At 45.5% G+C, this 18422-nt stretch overlaps 1 protein-coding gene across 1 annotated transcript in view; it reads right to left on the bottom strand.

Moving 5' to 3' along the window:
* The window catches only part of Arhgap10 (Rho GTPase activating protein 10), a 300009-nt gene that overhangs the window by 201103 nt on the left and 80484 nt on the right, over positions 1–18422 (bottom strand). The window contains exons 3-4 of the mRNA XM_019208745.2: positions 12081–12176; positions 11938–11999 (exon numbers count right to left, since the gene is read on the bottom strand). Coding sequence (XP_019064290.2) covers positions 11938–11999; positions 12081–12176 — 158 coding nt within the window. The remainder of the gene's footprint in view (positions 1–11937; positions 12000–12080; positions 12177–18422) is intronic.

Here is an 18422-nt window from a genome sequence, read left to right as displayed (position 1 = left end):
AAAAAAAAAAAAAAAAAAAAAAAAAGCAACAAGGGTATAACCACAACCTGTGATATCTCTAATAACAATTTTAGATGCCTCAATCTAGGTGAACAAGGCAGTGTAAGCACTGAATCATGCCTTTTAATTACTTAGTTCTAACAAGGTTAAACCAAGTACAGTAAGACAGAAGGAATGATGTCCGTTCCCCATGGTCCTCGTTATTTTAAGCCTGGATTCCGAGTGTCTTTGACTCTCCAAGGAATGCATCATCCGAGAGCAAAAGAGAATTTCCACTATTTTCTCCCATGACCTTCTGGATACTTCCCCTTTCATTAGAGAGAAGACTCTACTTTCCATTCCAATTTCAAGAATAGCAGCAAAAGGACCACTCAATAAAAACAAGTCCTCATTTTTCCTTGAAACAGAACCTTGAGAAAGGGCACCAAGGATCCATAACGCATCTGAACAATGCAGCTTCTCGAAAAGGAAGCTGTTTCTCCAAAGATTCTTACAGAACTTTCTCAAGGAGTGCACTTTCCATTATTTTGACCAGCCAAACACTGAGGAATTCTAATCTGAAACGGCCCCTATCACATCTCGTTTCAGATGCTTAAAGATCAAGAACCGGATTGAGTTACCAAAAACAGGAGAAGAAATGTAAGCTAACAAATTTAAGAACTTGAGTCAGTGTGGAGATAATCTCAAAAGTCTATGTTCAGTGTTTGTAAAGATCACTTTAAAAGAAATAAGAGCTTGAAAATACTTCTCAGAGATAAGTTTTCAAAAGAGAATGTAACTGTACTGCAAATGGATATTTGTGCCTTAAGATAAAATTCTCTAATGAAAGCATCCAAAAGATGTTTAAAGGTGCACATCTCCAACAAACTCAGGCAAATGCAGTCATTCCTGCACTGGAAAGCTATACTGAAAAACTAAAACAATAGTAATGTAAACGGTGTCAAGAGTTGGATTCCTTCTCTTATGAATCGGGGCGGGAGGGTATTTTTAAAGTGCATGCTGATCTTGTGTTAATTTTAAAGTATGGGCACAGTTTTTAAACTTTAAATAATGAAAGCAGACATCTGATTATCTGACAGATACACATACGCACAGCTAAAATGTACACGGTCAAGATGTCAAAAAGAACTTTATCATCTTTTCATGGGAAGAGTGTCTTCTTCCCAATCTGGCGTATGTGTTATGTGTAGTCTTTTCAGCGCCTGAAACCTTTTCCTATGTAAGAGGGAATTCTCCTACCCAACTTGGCAAAACCAACCTCCAACCATAAAAGCTGAAAAAGGGCAGACACTGGCTTTTCCAATCATTCTGCAGTAATGTAAGGTCACCCAGCATTAATCATATGCTTCACCTACAACTTTGATTTAGAAGCCAGTGCTTCAAAAACATCACTGACCAAAGAGCCCAGCATTAACTGATTTCCAAAGACAGCAATCCCACCAGCAGCCACAAGGGGCAGTGGTGTGAGGGTGCAAAGTGGGGTCCACACCCCTGGATGTGAGTGGGGTCTTCTCAAAATCCAACTTTGTGGAGCAAAGTCCGCATTGTTCCTTGTCCCCCAAACCTCTTAAAAATACTGCAAACCACCTAGTAGTCCTTCAGTGGCTTTCTGTTCAGAAGAACTAGCACACACCACTGAGAATCCAGACCAGCAAGCATTACTATTTACTGAACTTTGGAACCCTAGAAACCATCTTGTAAAAATACTTCTAGGGCTGTCCTCGTCACTCTGTCTATACAATGTCCTCCTGATCACACCACTCCTTCATAATTCATTACATTACTCTCCAGCCACACCCATATTTTGAATCGCTTTCCCCATCTAGCCAGCCGTCCCCTACTGTATGTACAGTATGTACAGTACTGTATGAAGCCAAAAATCTAGGATTCAGTTGCAATGAGATTAACATGGCTAATAAAGTCCTGTTCTTTTTTAAATAGCTAAAGTAACAAAAGATCAGAGCGTCAAAAGACTGACGTGGCCAAAAACATGAAAAAGTTTCACAATTTTGGTAAATGTGTTGCCACCATGAAAAAAAAAATAAAAGCTGCTATTTTCTCCTTTTGGATCTGTGCTAGCTTTATCTTTGGACCACAGAGATTAAATTTTCTTTGTTACCTGCATATTCTGAACTCCAAAGAAGGAATATACTTGCTGCATACCTACTTGCTACAATAAAGCAAAAGCAAAGGGTATCTATCACCTATGAAGCCATCTCAACCTCCAAATAAATCCCTGTATGGTGTCTTATTTTTAAGCATAACAGCTCAGGTTAATCTAATCCACCTGATAGGAAAAAATGTGTAAAAATCAAATTAAATTTGATAGTAATAACTCAAACTCACTGGCTAAGAACCAGTGAGAGTTTTAATGAAGCAGTGCACAAGCGCTAACTGGGAGAGCTAGGCCCTACAGACTAACTCCATGAAGTTTAAAATTGAAAATTAGGAGCAATTAAATACAAAATGATTCCTTGGATGCTGGCTTCTTTTTAGTTTCACATTTACGAATCCCATCAGCACATTTCTTATTCTTGGATTATGTGCGTGAAGGCAGAAGTCTCCAGCGATAACATTTATCAGCTTTCAAGAATGAGCACTCATGAGCTCAAAACCTAACAAAGCAAGAGGACAGGAGCAGAAGGTCCGGCCAATTTCCGGTCTCGGATTTATGTCTTCATGTAGTTGATTAAAGCTCCCCTGTCCCTCCTTCAAAAAAAGGTTAGGGCTATGTTTCACCTACGTGCAAGATTCCCTTAGGGCCTTTCTTCCTCAGGTACCTTAGGATTTGTGTGCTCAAAACAGGAAGGAAAGAAGGGAGAAGGAAGTGGGGGAAGAGGAGGAGGGAAATCTAGCAGTGATTTTAAGCGACATTAACTGAAACAAGACAGTAACAATTTCACTCAAATTAGCCTCTACTAGGAAAAATATTTTTTAAAATTATGCTTAGAAAAAAATAAAGCAAAAGCTATTGTGTGGAAAAGCCAAGCACAGTGCCACATGTCTGTAACCCCAGCTATTTAGGAGGCTGAGGCAGAAGGATTCAAAGTTCCAGCTGAAGCTGAGCGATTTACCAAGACTATACCTCAAAATTTTTTAAGGGCTGAGAAAGAAGCTCAACACAAAGGCCCTGGATTCAATCCCCAGCTTTTTAAAGCCCCCAGCGACCCCATGAATATATTAGAGATGAGTTGGCCTAATAAGGAGATGCATGAGGGACAAGGACCTAACTTCTGTTTTAATGGAATACTTGCGCAGAACATTATGAGGCGAAAGAAAAACCTCACAGAAATAAGTGAAAGATAAGGCTGTCCTGAAAGCTGTAAAAGAATCATGTAACAGAACCTAAAATTTTTTTTTTCTGGTTTTAAAGAAAAGAAGAAATGTTCAGAAACAGCTTCTCTAATGGAAAAAAGTCCATCTCATCCCGTCTGTGATGTTCCAGCTACTCAAGTGGCCAAGAGAAATAAAAGGAGGCACTGGGGGCTGCAGCCTCCTGGTAGCTCATCCTCCATAAGGCAGCCACCAGCTGAGCATCTCCTCTCAGGACAGCACCTAGTTCCACATCACACCCTTGGGTGTTCAGAGTGATCCTTGTGAATGAAGGCTGTGCTCCTAGACCAGGGATGGAGAACCTTTCAGAGTTTTCAATGATCACAAACAGCCAGGTGTGGCACGTGTGCCAGAGGTTCGCCACCACTGCCCCACACTCTCGAATAACACAAAGAACAATCTCTACAAAACTGTTACTTCCTGCAGGTGCTGAGAATAAGCCAGCCGCGGCGCCTCACACCTGTAATCCCAGCCCTCTGGGAGGCTGATGCAGGACTATCTCAAGTTTGAGCCCAGCCTGCGCAACTCAGTGAGACCCTAGCTCACATTTTTTTAAGATGAAAATAAAGATTCAGCTCAGTGCAAAGGCTCTGGGTTTAATCCCCAGCATTCTGGGAGGAGTCAGGGGGAGGCAGGCACACAGCCATGTGGAAGAGCTGCTGGAAGCAACAGTCTGACCAGTAGGCGGCAGCACGAAAGGGAGACGTGGGTGGGGAAGATCCAGGGCAGGTAGAGCTCTCCCCGCTGCAGTGTTCTCTGGGAGCTGGCTCCTTGTAGTGGAAACTCCCAGAGTCCACTGCTTCCACACAATGGTGGCCACTGCTATCGCTCTGGACATCAGCGCTTCTCCCCATGAACTTAAGTGTTCACATCAACTGAAGCAGCCTACCAAGGAGAAAACACTCTGTTATTTTAGATACCACTACAAGGGGAAAATAAAATCTTTAGTTCGTGGTAATGGCTTATTAATTTTTCATATTTTATGCATTTCTGAAGTAAACATGGCTTACTTTTTAAATTATGAAACACATTTTAGGTTAAGGGGATAGAAAGTTATAGCGACATGAGGGTAGGTTTTCTTTTTCAACTTATATCTTAATGGCTCACTGCTTCTTTTATATTTATTGAGAAAGCTGGTTCAGAGTGGTATATCTCAATCATGGACATACACAAAAAAGGAAATATACATGTTAAGATGTTTCAAAAACTTCTTCAGAGTGTAATTCTTCTGAATGACTTCATCTCGGTCATCAAAATCTGGTTTTCCTCACACCTTTTTTTTTTTCCTCTGTGCTGTCCAGCATATTGAAGATACATTATTTCCATATAGGCCGCTCCACTAGGGTAACCAGGCCCCTTCTTGACCTAACCAGAGGCCTCCATGGAAGGTTCCCAGACAACCATTAGGATTCCTATTTCTTAAGTGGTCTTCAAATGATTTGTTGACTGAAACATCGAGGAGCTGCAGCTGCCCACACAACCACGAAGGAGAAGTAACGACCAAATTCCTACCTCTTCATGGCTGCTGCCTGGTGGACGCAAGTAAGACACATGCTCATTTCACCGTGTTCCCAGGAAGAGCGTATGACTGAGGGTGGAGCGTGGGGTTATTAGCAAGCTTGAGGTGCTGGGTCCGATGTGGGGTGGGGGCGAATAACATGGAGGGAACGGTATTAAGTCTTGCAAGGAAGTGATGATTTAGGAGTCCGGGAAATAAAAGAAGGACTGTATTTCATCTCTGCCTTCAACTTAGTGATGTAGAAGTCACTTCACCAGATCCAGTTTCAAATAAAGCGGTTAAAAATAAGCTTCCCCCCAAAAGTAAATAAATATGCTTCTCAAAATTCTACCTCAGGGGCTTGTTTTCATCATTTTATGCCTAGTGTCCCATTTTTGGAACAGCACATGACAATGGATCATAATAAAAAAATTGCTCTTCAAAAACCTCATCCCTTGACTTTTTTCTAGCTAACGTATCAACTTCATGCAAAAATTCCAAAAATTACAGCCTTTGGCATAAATGCCCAAACCATGGAGTATTCTCATGACAGGATCTAAAGAATGATCCCAGGTGTACTGGTTCGTCCCCAAACATCTGCCTTGTGAAACAAGATTCAGCTAAACTGACTGCCAATAATGAATCACTGCTCTGGATTACACAACGAAGTGAACTAGGGCTGGTCACCTTCTGGGGAATGTGGGTGCGTGTGTGTTCGGGAGAGAAAGGAAGAAGATCCAGAGCCAGCCAATTCCTCTGAAGAGGAGAACAGGCCGCAAGGACGTGAAATACAGGAAATGTGAGTTGCAGTGCGGAAGTCGAATGTGGATGAGAAGGCGGGAGGCCACAAATGATGGTGAGTCACCGACAAGAAGGACAGAGTCCTGGGCCAGGCCTTCTCAGAGCAGGCTGCAGGAGAAGACCGCCTCCCTTACTCTGGAAGGCAGCCCGGAGCTGGTCTGAGGTGTAATCCCTTCAGGATTTGAGGTGGGGGGAAAATTAATCTTGCAAAAGGTACATTCCTGACTGACAAGTTTTACAGTGGTGTCCATACCTGACTGAATCAAAATAGGTTTTTAAAGAGTAAAAATGAGTATTTGAAAAAGCAATGCTGCCAAATGATAAAGGTCAGTTCCAAGCAGGGGAAAAAAAAAAATTCTTCCTAAACTTAGGTCATAGACAACCAAATTGAGAAATGTTTTCCTTAAGTGCAAGACAGATTTTGTCACTCTGAATGTGCCTGCCAACAAAAATCCATATAAGAAATGTGTCATTTTTATCTGTAGACGAACGGATTAAAACCATTTGATGTCCTGTTTATTATTGTAATTATAAAAATTACTGGAAGACTGAATGAACTAAAGGAGTATTTTCCAATTCAATGTCATAGAAGTCTCCAATCCTTTGGAAATGACACATAAAAAATTAGGGCTTTTAAAGACTACTTTAATCTCTTGCTTGACAATAAAATCATTAAAAAAAATCCTAGTTTATATGCAGTATTCGGGCAGATTTAGCTTTAAGGCAAGAATTGTCAAAGGAGATTTCCCTGGCACCTGAGCCAGTGGCTGGGCACATCTGAGTCACCTAGAGGGCCTAGTAAAGCACAGGCTGCAGGGCAGGCCCCAGAGTTTTGGCCCTGGCAGGGGTCTTGGAACGAGTATGTCCATGTCCAGCCCACTTCCCGGGAACCTTGCTCTGAGAACCATAGCCCTGGGACACACTACAGAAAGATTATCACGCAATCTTCTCCCAGGGGGTCAGATTTCACCGGCTTTAGTATTATAAAACTAGTTTTACAAATTGACAAATTCCAAAATAAGGCATTTTTTAAAGGAAAAAAATAATAGTTTGCAACAAAAATCATTGTCAAAAACCCAAGCAGCGGTGGAGGAGACTGGAGACACGAAATGAGGATGTGGCAGGAGGGAAACCAGGCAGAGCAGGGCAGGAGGTTCGGGATGGGGGATCCAGCAGCAGTACCCAGACTCAGCCTCCCTCCACGGGGACAGGGGCTCGGGGTTCAGGGCCCAGGCCCAGCACGTCTCCCTGTCCCTGTGTTTTCACCAGGGCGAGGCCTGGGAGAGGGAAGCTTCATGTACCCTGGGGATGAGAGGGAGACCCTGGGCAACACTGCCAACCTCTGCTTCCTGCTCTCTGCAACCTTCCTGCCCCTCGGCCGCTGCTCTGATTTGCCCAAATCCTCAGAAACAGAACCACTGCTTGTGGGCTAGCAAGGAAAGCAAAACAACCAGATAAAGGGACCCACGTGGAGAAGTAAATACAACCTGCTGGGCTTTTGAAAGATCATCATCAAGAGCGCAGTGCTATTTTAAAAGCCTTCGGATTGCTGGATGGCTGCCCACCTCAGACAGTACACCACGTCCTACCTCGCCAGAGAGCAGCCCAGAACCCTGGCACAGGACGCCAGCCACAGGGCACAGCCTGCAGGAACACGGGCCAGTCCAGGCTGACAATACTGTCAAACTACCTGTCCTGAGAAAGGCAGCGGTGGCTTCTGAAAGGGCCCGCACAGCCAGTCTCAGAAAACGGACTTCCAAGGGTGGAGGGAAACTGATTTCTTTTCTAAAGAGCAGCAATCTCTCCACTCCCCTCTCAATGAACTCAGGCTCTAGGGTTTGTTTGTTGTTTTCTCTGGTGCTAGGGATGGAACCCAGGACCTCACACAAGCCTAGTGATTTGTTTTCACAGCAACACAGCTGGAATACAAGGTGGGTGGGGGAGAAACAAACACATTCTTCCCTGGTGTTCAGATTCAACCGCTTACTCAAGGAGGAAACCAGGACTCTATCCATCTTTTTTTTTCTTTTTTGTTGGGGGACAGGTGTTGCTACGAAGCCCAGGCTGGCCTTGAACTCACTGCAATCCTCCTGCTTCAGCCTCCTGATTGCTGCGATTACAGACATGCACCACCATGCTCTGCTTATTCCTTACCTAATTCTGCTCCACCCTTCAACTCAGCTCAGAATTTACCTCTCCAAACCCCCCTAAATTCCCCAGTTACTCAGCTACTCCAGGCTCCTGGCTGTCTTCCCCCTGGGACAGCTACCTACTCCGGGGGAAAGGAACTATGTTTAACTCGGCAAGGAGCAGACGCACAGCCTATTCAGGTACAGATCAGACACAGAACAGACACCTGCTGGCTCAAAGCCAACCCAGAAGAACTTGTTCTGGATTCGAGCTTCCAGATGGGTGACTTTGTCCCTTTCAAGCCCAAAGCCGCTTGTAATAATTAGGGCATGGAAAGCTTTTGAAAATTGTTGTCATTGGTCTCTGCCTTCTAAAACAAAGATTTTTATATTTTTTTAAAGTTTTGTACGATTTGGGGACTCAGTCTTACTTATGAATATCCAATTACTATGCTGTGCCAGAATCTAATTTAGGACTTCAGAAAATACTAAGCTCATTACTTTTAAAGATTAAGTGAACACTGAAATTGCATTTAAATCTTCGGCGGCGATTTTAGGATACTTCTGTATCCATCCCACAACTGTCATTCTGCAAGCCCTTTGTGACCTGCGGTTTTTAACGTGCTTCTGGTTTGCACTGAGCGTCGTCTCGCCATTTTCAGGAGGCGCCAGGACCCATCTCGGCTTCCTCACAGCACCCTTCAGGAACAGGCGCCCATGAAGCTATTTGCAGCTCCCCAGGGGCCCCTCCGAGTCCCAGCTCCACGCCAATCCTTCTATCTTTCTTCCTGAGGACACAGGCTCGCTGTTCCCTGCTCTGCACCACTCCGTCTCCGTCACCGCACTTAAGAACACAGCAATTCAGTTTCCACCAGCTATTCTCCGGCAGAGCACTGACAATGTCTTAACGTAGGCATTTAGTCTCATGTGGACGTTTAAGGCCAGGGTCTAGGTATGCAGTTTCTTTTCATGAAGCATTCAACAGTATTAAAGAAAACTGGAGTGCTGGTGTGTGCCAGCTACTGAAGAAGCAGATGAGTCCCGGAATTCAAGGCAAGCCTGGCCAATAAACAGAGTCAGAGAAGACCCCCCCGCCCCGACACGCAATACAAAACAAAACAAAAAAATTTAAGCAGAACATAGTGGCACACACCCGTAATCCCAGCTACTCAGGGTTGTGAAACAAGAGGGTTCCAAGTTACAGAGACAGAGGAGACAGAGACAGCTCATGACCAAGTTTAGACATAAGTACCCAGATAAGATACATACCAGTTAAATGTCAAGTTTTCCAACTTTTATTAATTATTATGCTTGAGATAAGATGCTGCTCAGGAAAGCCACAGCTTAAAGATGTTTTAATGGTAAATTAAAAAGTGTCAAATTCTTGACAAGGAGGAAAAAAAGAACCTTCTCAAAGTGACTTCAAACGTTACTCATCAGGGGCTGGGGATTTAGCTCAGTGGTGCTGCAGCCTGCCTTGCAAGTGCAAGGTCCCCAAGTTCAATCCCCGGTACTTAAAAAAAACTTGCTCATCGAATTACACACTTGTCACCCCAGCACTCTGGGAGGCTGAGGCAGGACAATGGTTCAGTTTGAGCTCAACCCAGGCAAATGAGTGAAACTCACTCTCAAAACTAAAGGCTGGGGATGTAAGCTCTGGGTGGAAGACTAGGTTTGATCGCCAGTGCTGGAAAAAAAAAATTAAAAAGTTACATGTAAAATGTAATTTACTCAAATACAGATTCAAGGGCTCTGTTCTGAGAAGGTGTTACCTTTCTGAGACAAATACTGAGAATCTGTGGACAAAACGACACAAACTGAGCTTTCGTGGAAATCTTGGGAAAGCGCTGGGGAACGCAGGGAAAGGACACCGGCTGCAAAGCCAGGCGCCCACCGAGCGCTCTCACTGTGTTTCGCTCTACTCTTGGACTCGCGTGCAGTTCTCCGGGCTGCACAGAAGCTCGCTGGCTGGCTGTAGCTGCTCCCCGAGGCTTTCCGGCCCGAGAGCGCGCTGTGGTACTAGCAGGTGCACAAGTGGGAATCCGAGCAGGCTGGGCCTCTCCTCTCTGCCCTGTCCTGGGGACCCAACCTCCTCACCCTCCTTCTCCCCCACACGGAGACCCTACCCACTACCATCACACAACTCACGGCTGCAGTCAGGGAAACTAACCACAGCTCCACGAGCCACGCTGTCTACCACGCAGTCTGCCCTAAGGCCTCGATCCAGTTTCCTGACCGCATCATTTCAAGGCAGCTAAAATGCAGTCTGAAGGCAGAAGACAGTCACAGGGTTTCCACAGGGCTAAAACCTCGCTCTGCTCTGCCCAGATCTCTCCTACTGTCTGTCATTCCTAGTGTGTAACTGCCATAAAAGCAGCAACTTTAGCTCCGCCTGCCTGGGTGCTCAGATTCTAAGAAGCACTGAACACAACAGAATATCAACACGAACTTTCTGGATGTTCGGGACGTCAGACAGGAACGTCTGAATAAGAAGTTTGAATACACCAAAATCTGAGTCTACCAATAAACCAAGACTCTGTCACTGACCCACATCCCTGCACCTATTACATGCTGCAGAAAGGTGAGATCGTGGCAGTATTTTCATCCCCTCCCACGTTTAGTCTTTCCTCAACAGCTGAAAATTCAGCGACTCGGGAATCCCAGGAGTAACAGACGGACCTGTCTGTGTGTGCCAGGGAAACCCGAAGGACCCTCAGTATGTTCACTGGGCCTCCACCAAGTTTACAACGGATACAAAATCTATCACAGGTGGGGATTTAGCTCAGTGGTTCCACCACCTGCTTCGCAAGAGCAAGGACCTGAGTTCGATCCTGGTACAAAAAAAAAAAAAAAAAAAAAAAAAAAAAAAATTCTATCAGAACTTGGAGAACCATGAAAATTCTATGACCGCTCTAAGAAGGCATAAATCTGGACTTTCAAAATCAGCTTCCTCCTTCCACTTTATCCCGAAGTCCACTGGGCAGAAAGCTCCCCCACACCTGCCACTACCACGCAGACACAGAACCTCCTGGCAGCCTGCGCCAATGGCAGCTCTGCCTAACACTGCTGGGTGACCTTGGATGAGGCACTGTGCCTCAGTTTCCCTGGATGTCACATGTGATGATAGCACGCACTCAGAGTCGATGTGATTCCTAATGACTTAAAACCAGGACAACAGTGGAGAACAGTACTGGGGGGCTTAGTTACCACCACCAGCACTAGCGTTACTGCCACATCTGGGCCTCCTAGGCCCTTACACTGACATTCTAGGTAGTGATCATTCTCAAGAACCTAAAAAACAGCCTGTAATTTTTTTATTTTATATTTTTGGCACTAAGGGTTGAACCCAGGGCCTCGCGCAGGATAAGTACGCCTTCTAGCACTAGTTTGCAGTTTTTGTTTAAGCCTGAAGAAACCAGTGAGAGGACAGTGTGTCACAAACCCAGTGGACATTGTACTGTAAATCTCTGAATTAATGAATATCATGAAAAGGGAAAGGCAAGCTTTTGAGAAAGACGGGCACTTATTCTGTGATACCCCCAGACGTCACTACTCTGTCAAATAAAATCACCCACTCAAAGCACCAGGCATATCACAGGGCATGTGGTGAAGGGTAGGGATTCTTCTTAGCATTGTGTTCGTGACTTTCAAGAAAAGTTCATTTCAGGACTTCTGGGCCTGAGATATGCCCCTCCCACCGCAGCCTAGGAGCTACAGAGCACAGGCTTGACAATCAGCCCGCTCTTCCCTCTGTCCCTGCACTGGCATTTCTGCTCTTGGCTTCATCGTATATTAATGCTGAGATTTTACGTCAATGAAAATGTCCTAAAAGCACCCAGCCCTCCACTGCACAGACGAGGTTACAGGGCTTTGGTGGAAATGGTCTTGTCCCCATCCCAGCACAATGAGACCTCAGAAAAGCCAGTGCAAGGGCGAGGGAACAGCAGGGTGGCTGCAGAGGCCGACTTACCTCTGACATCTCTAACCTGTGTTGGGAGGGACAGATCGCAGGCCCCGAAATGCACCTCACACGGAGACTACGACCATGGACCTTCTCACCCAGTGCCCTCCTCTACCCACAGACCAACACGATCCAAACTTCTGCCGGAATCCTCTTGCAAACCCAGATTTCCACCAAGTGGAAACCCGATTCATTATTTACGTTCCTCCACTCACCATAATTTCTCTCTGCTCCTCCAGATTCTTCAAAAAATTCGAAAATTCACGCAAGGAAGCATCTGTGAGGAGAGAGGGGTCAGCGTGTGGCCGTCGAGGCACGGGAAGGGGTACAGCCCGCCGCCTCCCCGGCCCTCCTGTACCTATGCAGCGCTCGTCGTCTGTCTCCGCGTCGCCGATGAACTCGAACTTGAAGTCTCTGAGCGAATGCGCAAACTTCCGCTGGGCTGCTGAAAGACCTGCAAGGGAAGGCATCGTTGTCAGCGGGGTTCTCGGGATGTTTCACATCATTCCCCAGTGCCCTTGCCTCTTCCCTGCTCATGCGGGTCAGAACTTGCCAAACTCCGAAGTTCAGGCTGCGATTCCGAACACACGCCTGGGGGCCGGGATTTAGCTCCGTGGTTCCACCCGCCTGCCTTGCAAGCGCAACAACCCGAGTTCGATTCCCCGGTCCCCCACACACACACCAACAAGAACACACGCCTGGTAGCACCACTCCGGGCTTGATGAGATCTGGGCTCCAGCCAGTTTCAAGCATAAGCCTTCCAGAAGCTCAGGGTCAGCCAGCCAGGTGCTCTGTACTAACGGCCAAGCAACCACTCCGGCCAACAAAACCCAGAGGATTTGCGAAGGATGCTCACTGAAACAGCAGCAGAGACGCATTCAAGGGCCAAGCGAATGGCCAAAAGAGTTCAATCTGCAAAACAACTGTAGAGGTCCTCGTCTTTGCTCATTAGACATCAAGAGAAGAGTGGAAAGGTCCACGCTAAGTTAGCAGCCAGGAGGACAGCGCAGTGGGGGTAGCGTGCGGGCGGAGGTCTGGGTTTAACTTCCAGCATCACAGAAAAAGAAAAGAGAAACAACCTTTAAACTCGCTGAGGACAGTGACACTGTGACACGATCACAGGGCCGGGTGCTGCTCAGCAATTCAGCACTTGCCTAACACAGGCAAGGCTCTGGATTGGATCCTAGCATCGCAAAAAATAAGTACATAATGTAGGGGAACATTTCAAGAATGACACACTGCACAAGATTGTGTGTGTGTGTGTGTGTGAGAGAGAGATCTCACTCAGTATTTTTTGAGATATATAAAATGGAACCAGCCCATTTTTCTAACAAAAGAGCTACAGATCAGAGATCAAGTGATTTGCACCATGAGTGCTGTACAGCTGTCACAACAGCAAGGACTGGCTTTTCCTCCAGCGCCACGTGTCCAGGCCTGCCCGGGCCCACAGCGCTCTCCTCCATGCTCCTGGGACTCCTGTGATCTCCACAGCTGCTGTCTCCTGACAGCGGAGACCAACAGTCCTATTATTTGAAAATAAAATTTCACATCGAGCAAACTGAAATGTTGGGAGAAACATGATTGACGGATCGAAGTGCTTCCTAACAAAATCGGACAAGAAAGTAAGCAAACACTGTACAAATGAAGCGCTGTTTCCGCAAGATTGGAAGACATACGGGTAGGTTTCTCTTTTCTCCACTGTGTGACAACAAATGGAATGAAAAAGCTTTGTTTTCACATTAGAAAATGCTACTTCATTTTTTAACCAAATCTCTAACCCTAACCAGTAAGTGCAGAGCCTGTCCCAAAGCCTCCAGGACCAGCTGTTTCTCTTGTCCCCAAACTTTCTATTAACACCCACCATTTTAGCAGTATTGTGTTCACAGCCAAAATGAGCCAAAGGCCCAGAGGATCGCTATAAATCCCTTTACTCACACAACCAACCTCCCCCCGCTGTCAACATTCCCAACTGTCAGGATTTTCAAAACTTCCTTTCTCTTCCACCTAATTCATGTTTATTGGGCTGTTTCTCTTTATAACAAAAGACCACTGAGGGGCCTAAGTATGAAAGGAACAGTCAAACTGCTAGACAACAATGAAATGGGATTGTAATTTCCTTTTTTTGAGATAGGGTCTCTCTATGTAGTTCACACTGGCTTTGAGCTCAATATGGAGCCCCAAGCTGGCCTCAGAAATCCTCCTGCCTCAGCCTCTGGAGGGCTAGGGTTACAGAAGTGCATCGCCACACCCAGTTCTTATCTGAAGAGTGGAAGAAAAGCACAATTCCCGGTGAAAGGTGACCTTACTGTGAGCTCTGTGCACCTAACTCCGCACACCTCCGGGTACACGCACACCTCTGCAGCGCCTCCTGTGGAGACGGACTCCTCTATTTCCCACCCCTTGAATCCGGGCTGTGTTCAACAGAATATGGGTAGCCATATGGATCCATATCCTTCACCTCAAGAACCTCTGCACTGCCCCGTTCAGCTCTTAAAACCCTCTGTCCTCCACATGAAGAGCTGGGTAGTGAAAGGCTCATGGACCCTTGAGCCCGGCTCCCCAATAACCTCCCACCCTCCACAGGGGCACAGCTTCTCTGCTCCTGTGGGCCGCGGGACGTTCGGAAGAGATGGGAACTTCTCAGCTCAGGTTGCCACTGACGCACACAGTCTGAAGAACTGTTATAAATCAACCGCATACAACAGGAACGCAAAGAAGAGGAGGGGCAAAACTTGGACAGGCATAGTTCACAAAGGGAAGAGGAGGAAACTCCAACCTCCTGGAACCATGGAAAGATGTGCCCAAAGTCATAAAAGAGAAAATTAAAATCTCAAGATACCTCAAAAGTTAGAAATTCTGGCAACTCCAAGTGCTCCTGTGATTACTGCATGTGTAGGAACAAAGCTTCTTCAACCTCCGCAGAAAGAAATGTGGCATAATTACCTGCTAAGTGGTTTGACTTTTTCTGGAAAATCTGATGATGCCCTACAACCCAGAAATTTCAGAGAAATTTCCCAAGATGAAGCTCTTGCACACAGGGACCTGTTGGGTGTACCCCAGAAGACCCACAGCAGGACTGATCCCAGTAAAAGCCAGAAGCTGGAACAAACAGGTACCTACAGTACAAATGGATCGATTACAGTGCAGAGTTCTACACTGTAAAGATAAAAATATACGGACTCGAACACCAACGCAGATGAATCTCACCATCGGGAGAGAAAGAAGCAAGTCCCAGGAAGGACACACAGTAGGGCCAACACACAAAGCCACTCGGAGCATCACTTCTTTAGGCTACACAGAGGTCACAAGATCACAGGCTAGCACGTGAGTCATCCTCTCTCACACCATGCAGTGCTTGCCCCTGACTTGGCAGGAGGGCAGTCGAGTCAGGAAGGGCGATTAAAGATTTCGTGTTCATAACCTCATGGGGGGAAGGGGTCCTGTGGATAGTTGCTTTAACAGTCTTTCCACTGCCTTATTTGTACATTTTTGTCGTACCTGCATAGTTAGGATTTGGGAGGTGCTGGGGATCAAACCCAGGGCCTTGTGCATACTATGGGCATGCTTTACCACAGAGCTGTGACCCTAGCCCTCCAAATAAAATTTGACTAACCACAGCCGGAGGTGGTGGGGTTTCCCTGTAATTTCAAAACTCCAGAAAGTTGAGACCAAAGGACTACAAGTTCAAGCCCAGAGTGGACACTAGCAAGACCTGGTCTTAAAAGCACAAAGGGGCACAGGGCTACTGGGATGTAGCTCAGTGTAACGGCCCTGGGCTTAATCCCTGGTAAGGGAGGGAGAAAAACCAAAGACCATAAAATGCCCCAGCCTAGCTCTTTGGGCCAATCTACCCTGAGTGGCTGCTGCAGCACAGTCACTCTGGAAACAGCCGGTGACACCCGGACACACGGGCACCGCCGTCCTCACACTCCCAGCTCAGCCAGGCAGAGCTCCCCGAAAGCTGCCACTCGCTTCTCCACCCACAAAGCTCAGCTCAGAAACCCTTCTCTCCTCTCAGCAGCCTCCCTGAAGTATCACCAGCCTCCTCTCCCGGCTGTTTCACAGCACTCAGAACCTGGACTGTTTTCCAGGAGCCAGTCCTCCTCCACAACATCCACCTACCCCTGGCACGTATCATTTCCCTGAGGGAGACTTCTTCGTATCCTGTGCATCGCTTTCTTGAAACACAGACCGCAAGAGCGGATTAGACGAAGAAAGGAGCTTCTTTACAAATTTATCTGAGGCACCTATTCCATAAGCCGACAGTCTTCAGACTTATTTTTTATAACCGGATAGTAGTCCGTGTAACTATCTGGTTCTGTCAGATCTCAAGAGAGGCAAACAAGCTGATAGTGAATATTTATCTGTGTTAACATTTATACAGACGTATGCGTTTCTATGTATTATAGTCTACATACTGTACAAATTATTTGCCACCGCCCTTGGAGCTGTTTCCTGAGAGTATTTTATCCAAAATCACCGGGCTGTTTTAAAGGCAGCATGCCTCGTGGCCAAGACAGAATGCTCCCGGAAAGTTACATTTGAAACGTTACCAGTTTTGCAAAATTCGTAATTCCTAAGACTCATGGGAATGGTTAATAATAGATTAAAGCTGGCTTCATTTACACAGCTAATCTGGTCTATTTCTCCCTCTGTAAACTTCACCTGCCCCCACACCCCGCTGAAGGACTAGTCACGTCATTTGTTTTAAATGTAAGCATTTGCCACTGTTCACTTTGCTCTTGTACTTGATCTCTCTGTCATTACCAGTTTCTTACACAAAAGTTTACTATTTAAACATCTGACCACACCAAGTTCTATTCAAGGATCACAAACTTAATCATTCTTCCATTACTTAGTACATTTAAAATTAGCTAAGTTCAAACTTTTACAGGCATCTTGTTTCCAAATATAAAAATCATAATAGTTTCCTAAATTTAATGCAGCCTATGAAGTCCTTTTTCCATGAAACTCAGTTTCTAGTTGATTAAGTGCAAAGAACAGCAGCGTTTCTTCACGTTTCCCTCAAGAGGGAACTAACCTTGAGTGTCTGCTATATGCTGACTTAGTATCCTTACTTTACTTACTCCCTATAACGAGACAGCAGGGTAGCTGTTGGTGTCACCGTACACACATATATACACACACAGAGGCACACACGTGTGGGTACGTGCAAGGGGGAAAGGGCCAGAGATCAGGGCCTTGAATGAGATCACAGACTGCTCTACACTGCTGACACTAAGAACACGTTCCCTGGTTCTTCAGACTTCCACAGAGGTCTTTTCCAGACACTATTCTGATTTCCAAGACACTGTGTATTATTCCCAGGCCCTCTGCCCAGTTTTCAACTGGGACGAAGTCATCAGTCTCCCAGCGGTGCCAATGCACAACTCCTGCTCAGTGGAAAATCCATACACAGAGCCCCATGTCCTCCAGGCTGCTGTGTGTGGGTGGCTACAGCCAAGCCCTGGTGTACACAATGAACTTCAAACCTGCACTCCGCTCAAACTAACTTGCCATTTCAGGTACGTCCACACTTCCCTATCTTTAGGTCCTCAAAACTGCAGACAAAGCGGAGGGAAAATACAGATAACGTAATTCTCCCCAGGGTCAGTGAGATACAGGCCACGGAGAAACCCAGCCACAGTTTCTTTCTGTAACATGGGGGCATCTTTCATTAAATGTATTCTACAACTGAGAGATGAAAATAGAAATTGTACCTCTTGGTGGGATACCATGTGATATTTGATGAATGTATACACTGCATCATATTGACATAAGATTAAATTTCCCCCAAACATTTATTTCTTATGGTAAAAACATTCTCAAAACCCTCTCTTCCATCTTTTTGAACTATATAGCAGTACACTACGATCTACAGTCACTCTGTTGTGTAAGAGCTCATAAAAACTTATTATTTAGCTGTCACTGAGTACCTACTCACCAACCTGCCCCCGTGTCCCTTCCTCCTAGTTCCCCCATGTCTCTGGTAACCAGCACTCTATTCTCACTTTCAAAATAAACTGTTTCATATTCAACATAGGATCTCAAGATCACGAAGCAGTAATCTTTCCGGATCTGGCTTATTCCACATAAACTAGTATTTCCTACTTCCATCCACGTTATTGCAACCAGATGCCCTTCTTTCTACGAATGAAGGCATCCCACTGTGTCCATGTGTTCATTTAACGATTATCAGCTGATACACACAGGTTCTTTCTATTTCCTAGTATTCTGACTTCTGCAATAAACACAGAAGTATGATTTTTTTAAATCAGGAAGTTTTATTATTTAGCTCTTTCACCTGTTTTGGTGAAAATTATTCCTTGTATTTTTGTAGCTATTGTAAATGGGGTTGTTATATTGGTCTCTATCTCATGTAATTTACTATTACCATCGAGAACTGCTACTGATTTTGTACCCTATGAAGTTGCTAAATTTAATTATTTGCTCTGCTAGGCATTTTTACTGGAATCTGAGATTTTTCTACATCTGAGACTGTCATGCACAGTGACAATTTCACTTCCGTGTTTCCACTCAGGATGTCCTTTCTTTTTCCTGCCTGTTTCTGGTAGGACTTCCAGCACTGTGTTGAATAGAAGTGTTACAAATGGGCACCCCCGTCTTGTTACAGATGATAAGAGAAAGCTTGCTTTCTGGCTTTGACAAATTTTCAGTATGTTAACTGTTTTCAGACATA

The sequence above is a fragment of the Fukomys damarensis genome, unplaced genomic scaffold (genome assembly GCF_012274545.1).
Source record: "Fukomys damarensis isolate Sample0158 unplaced genomic scaffold, DMR_v1.0_HiC HiC_scaffold_38, whole genome shotgun sequence".
Lineage (NCBI taxonomy): Eukaryota > Metazoa > Chordata > Mammalia > Rodentia > Bathyergidae > Fukomys > Fukomys damarensis.
This window is presented reverse-complemented; position numbering and strand designations above follow the sequence as displayed.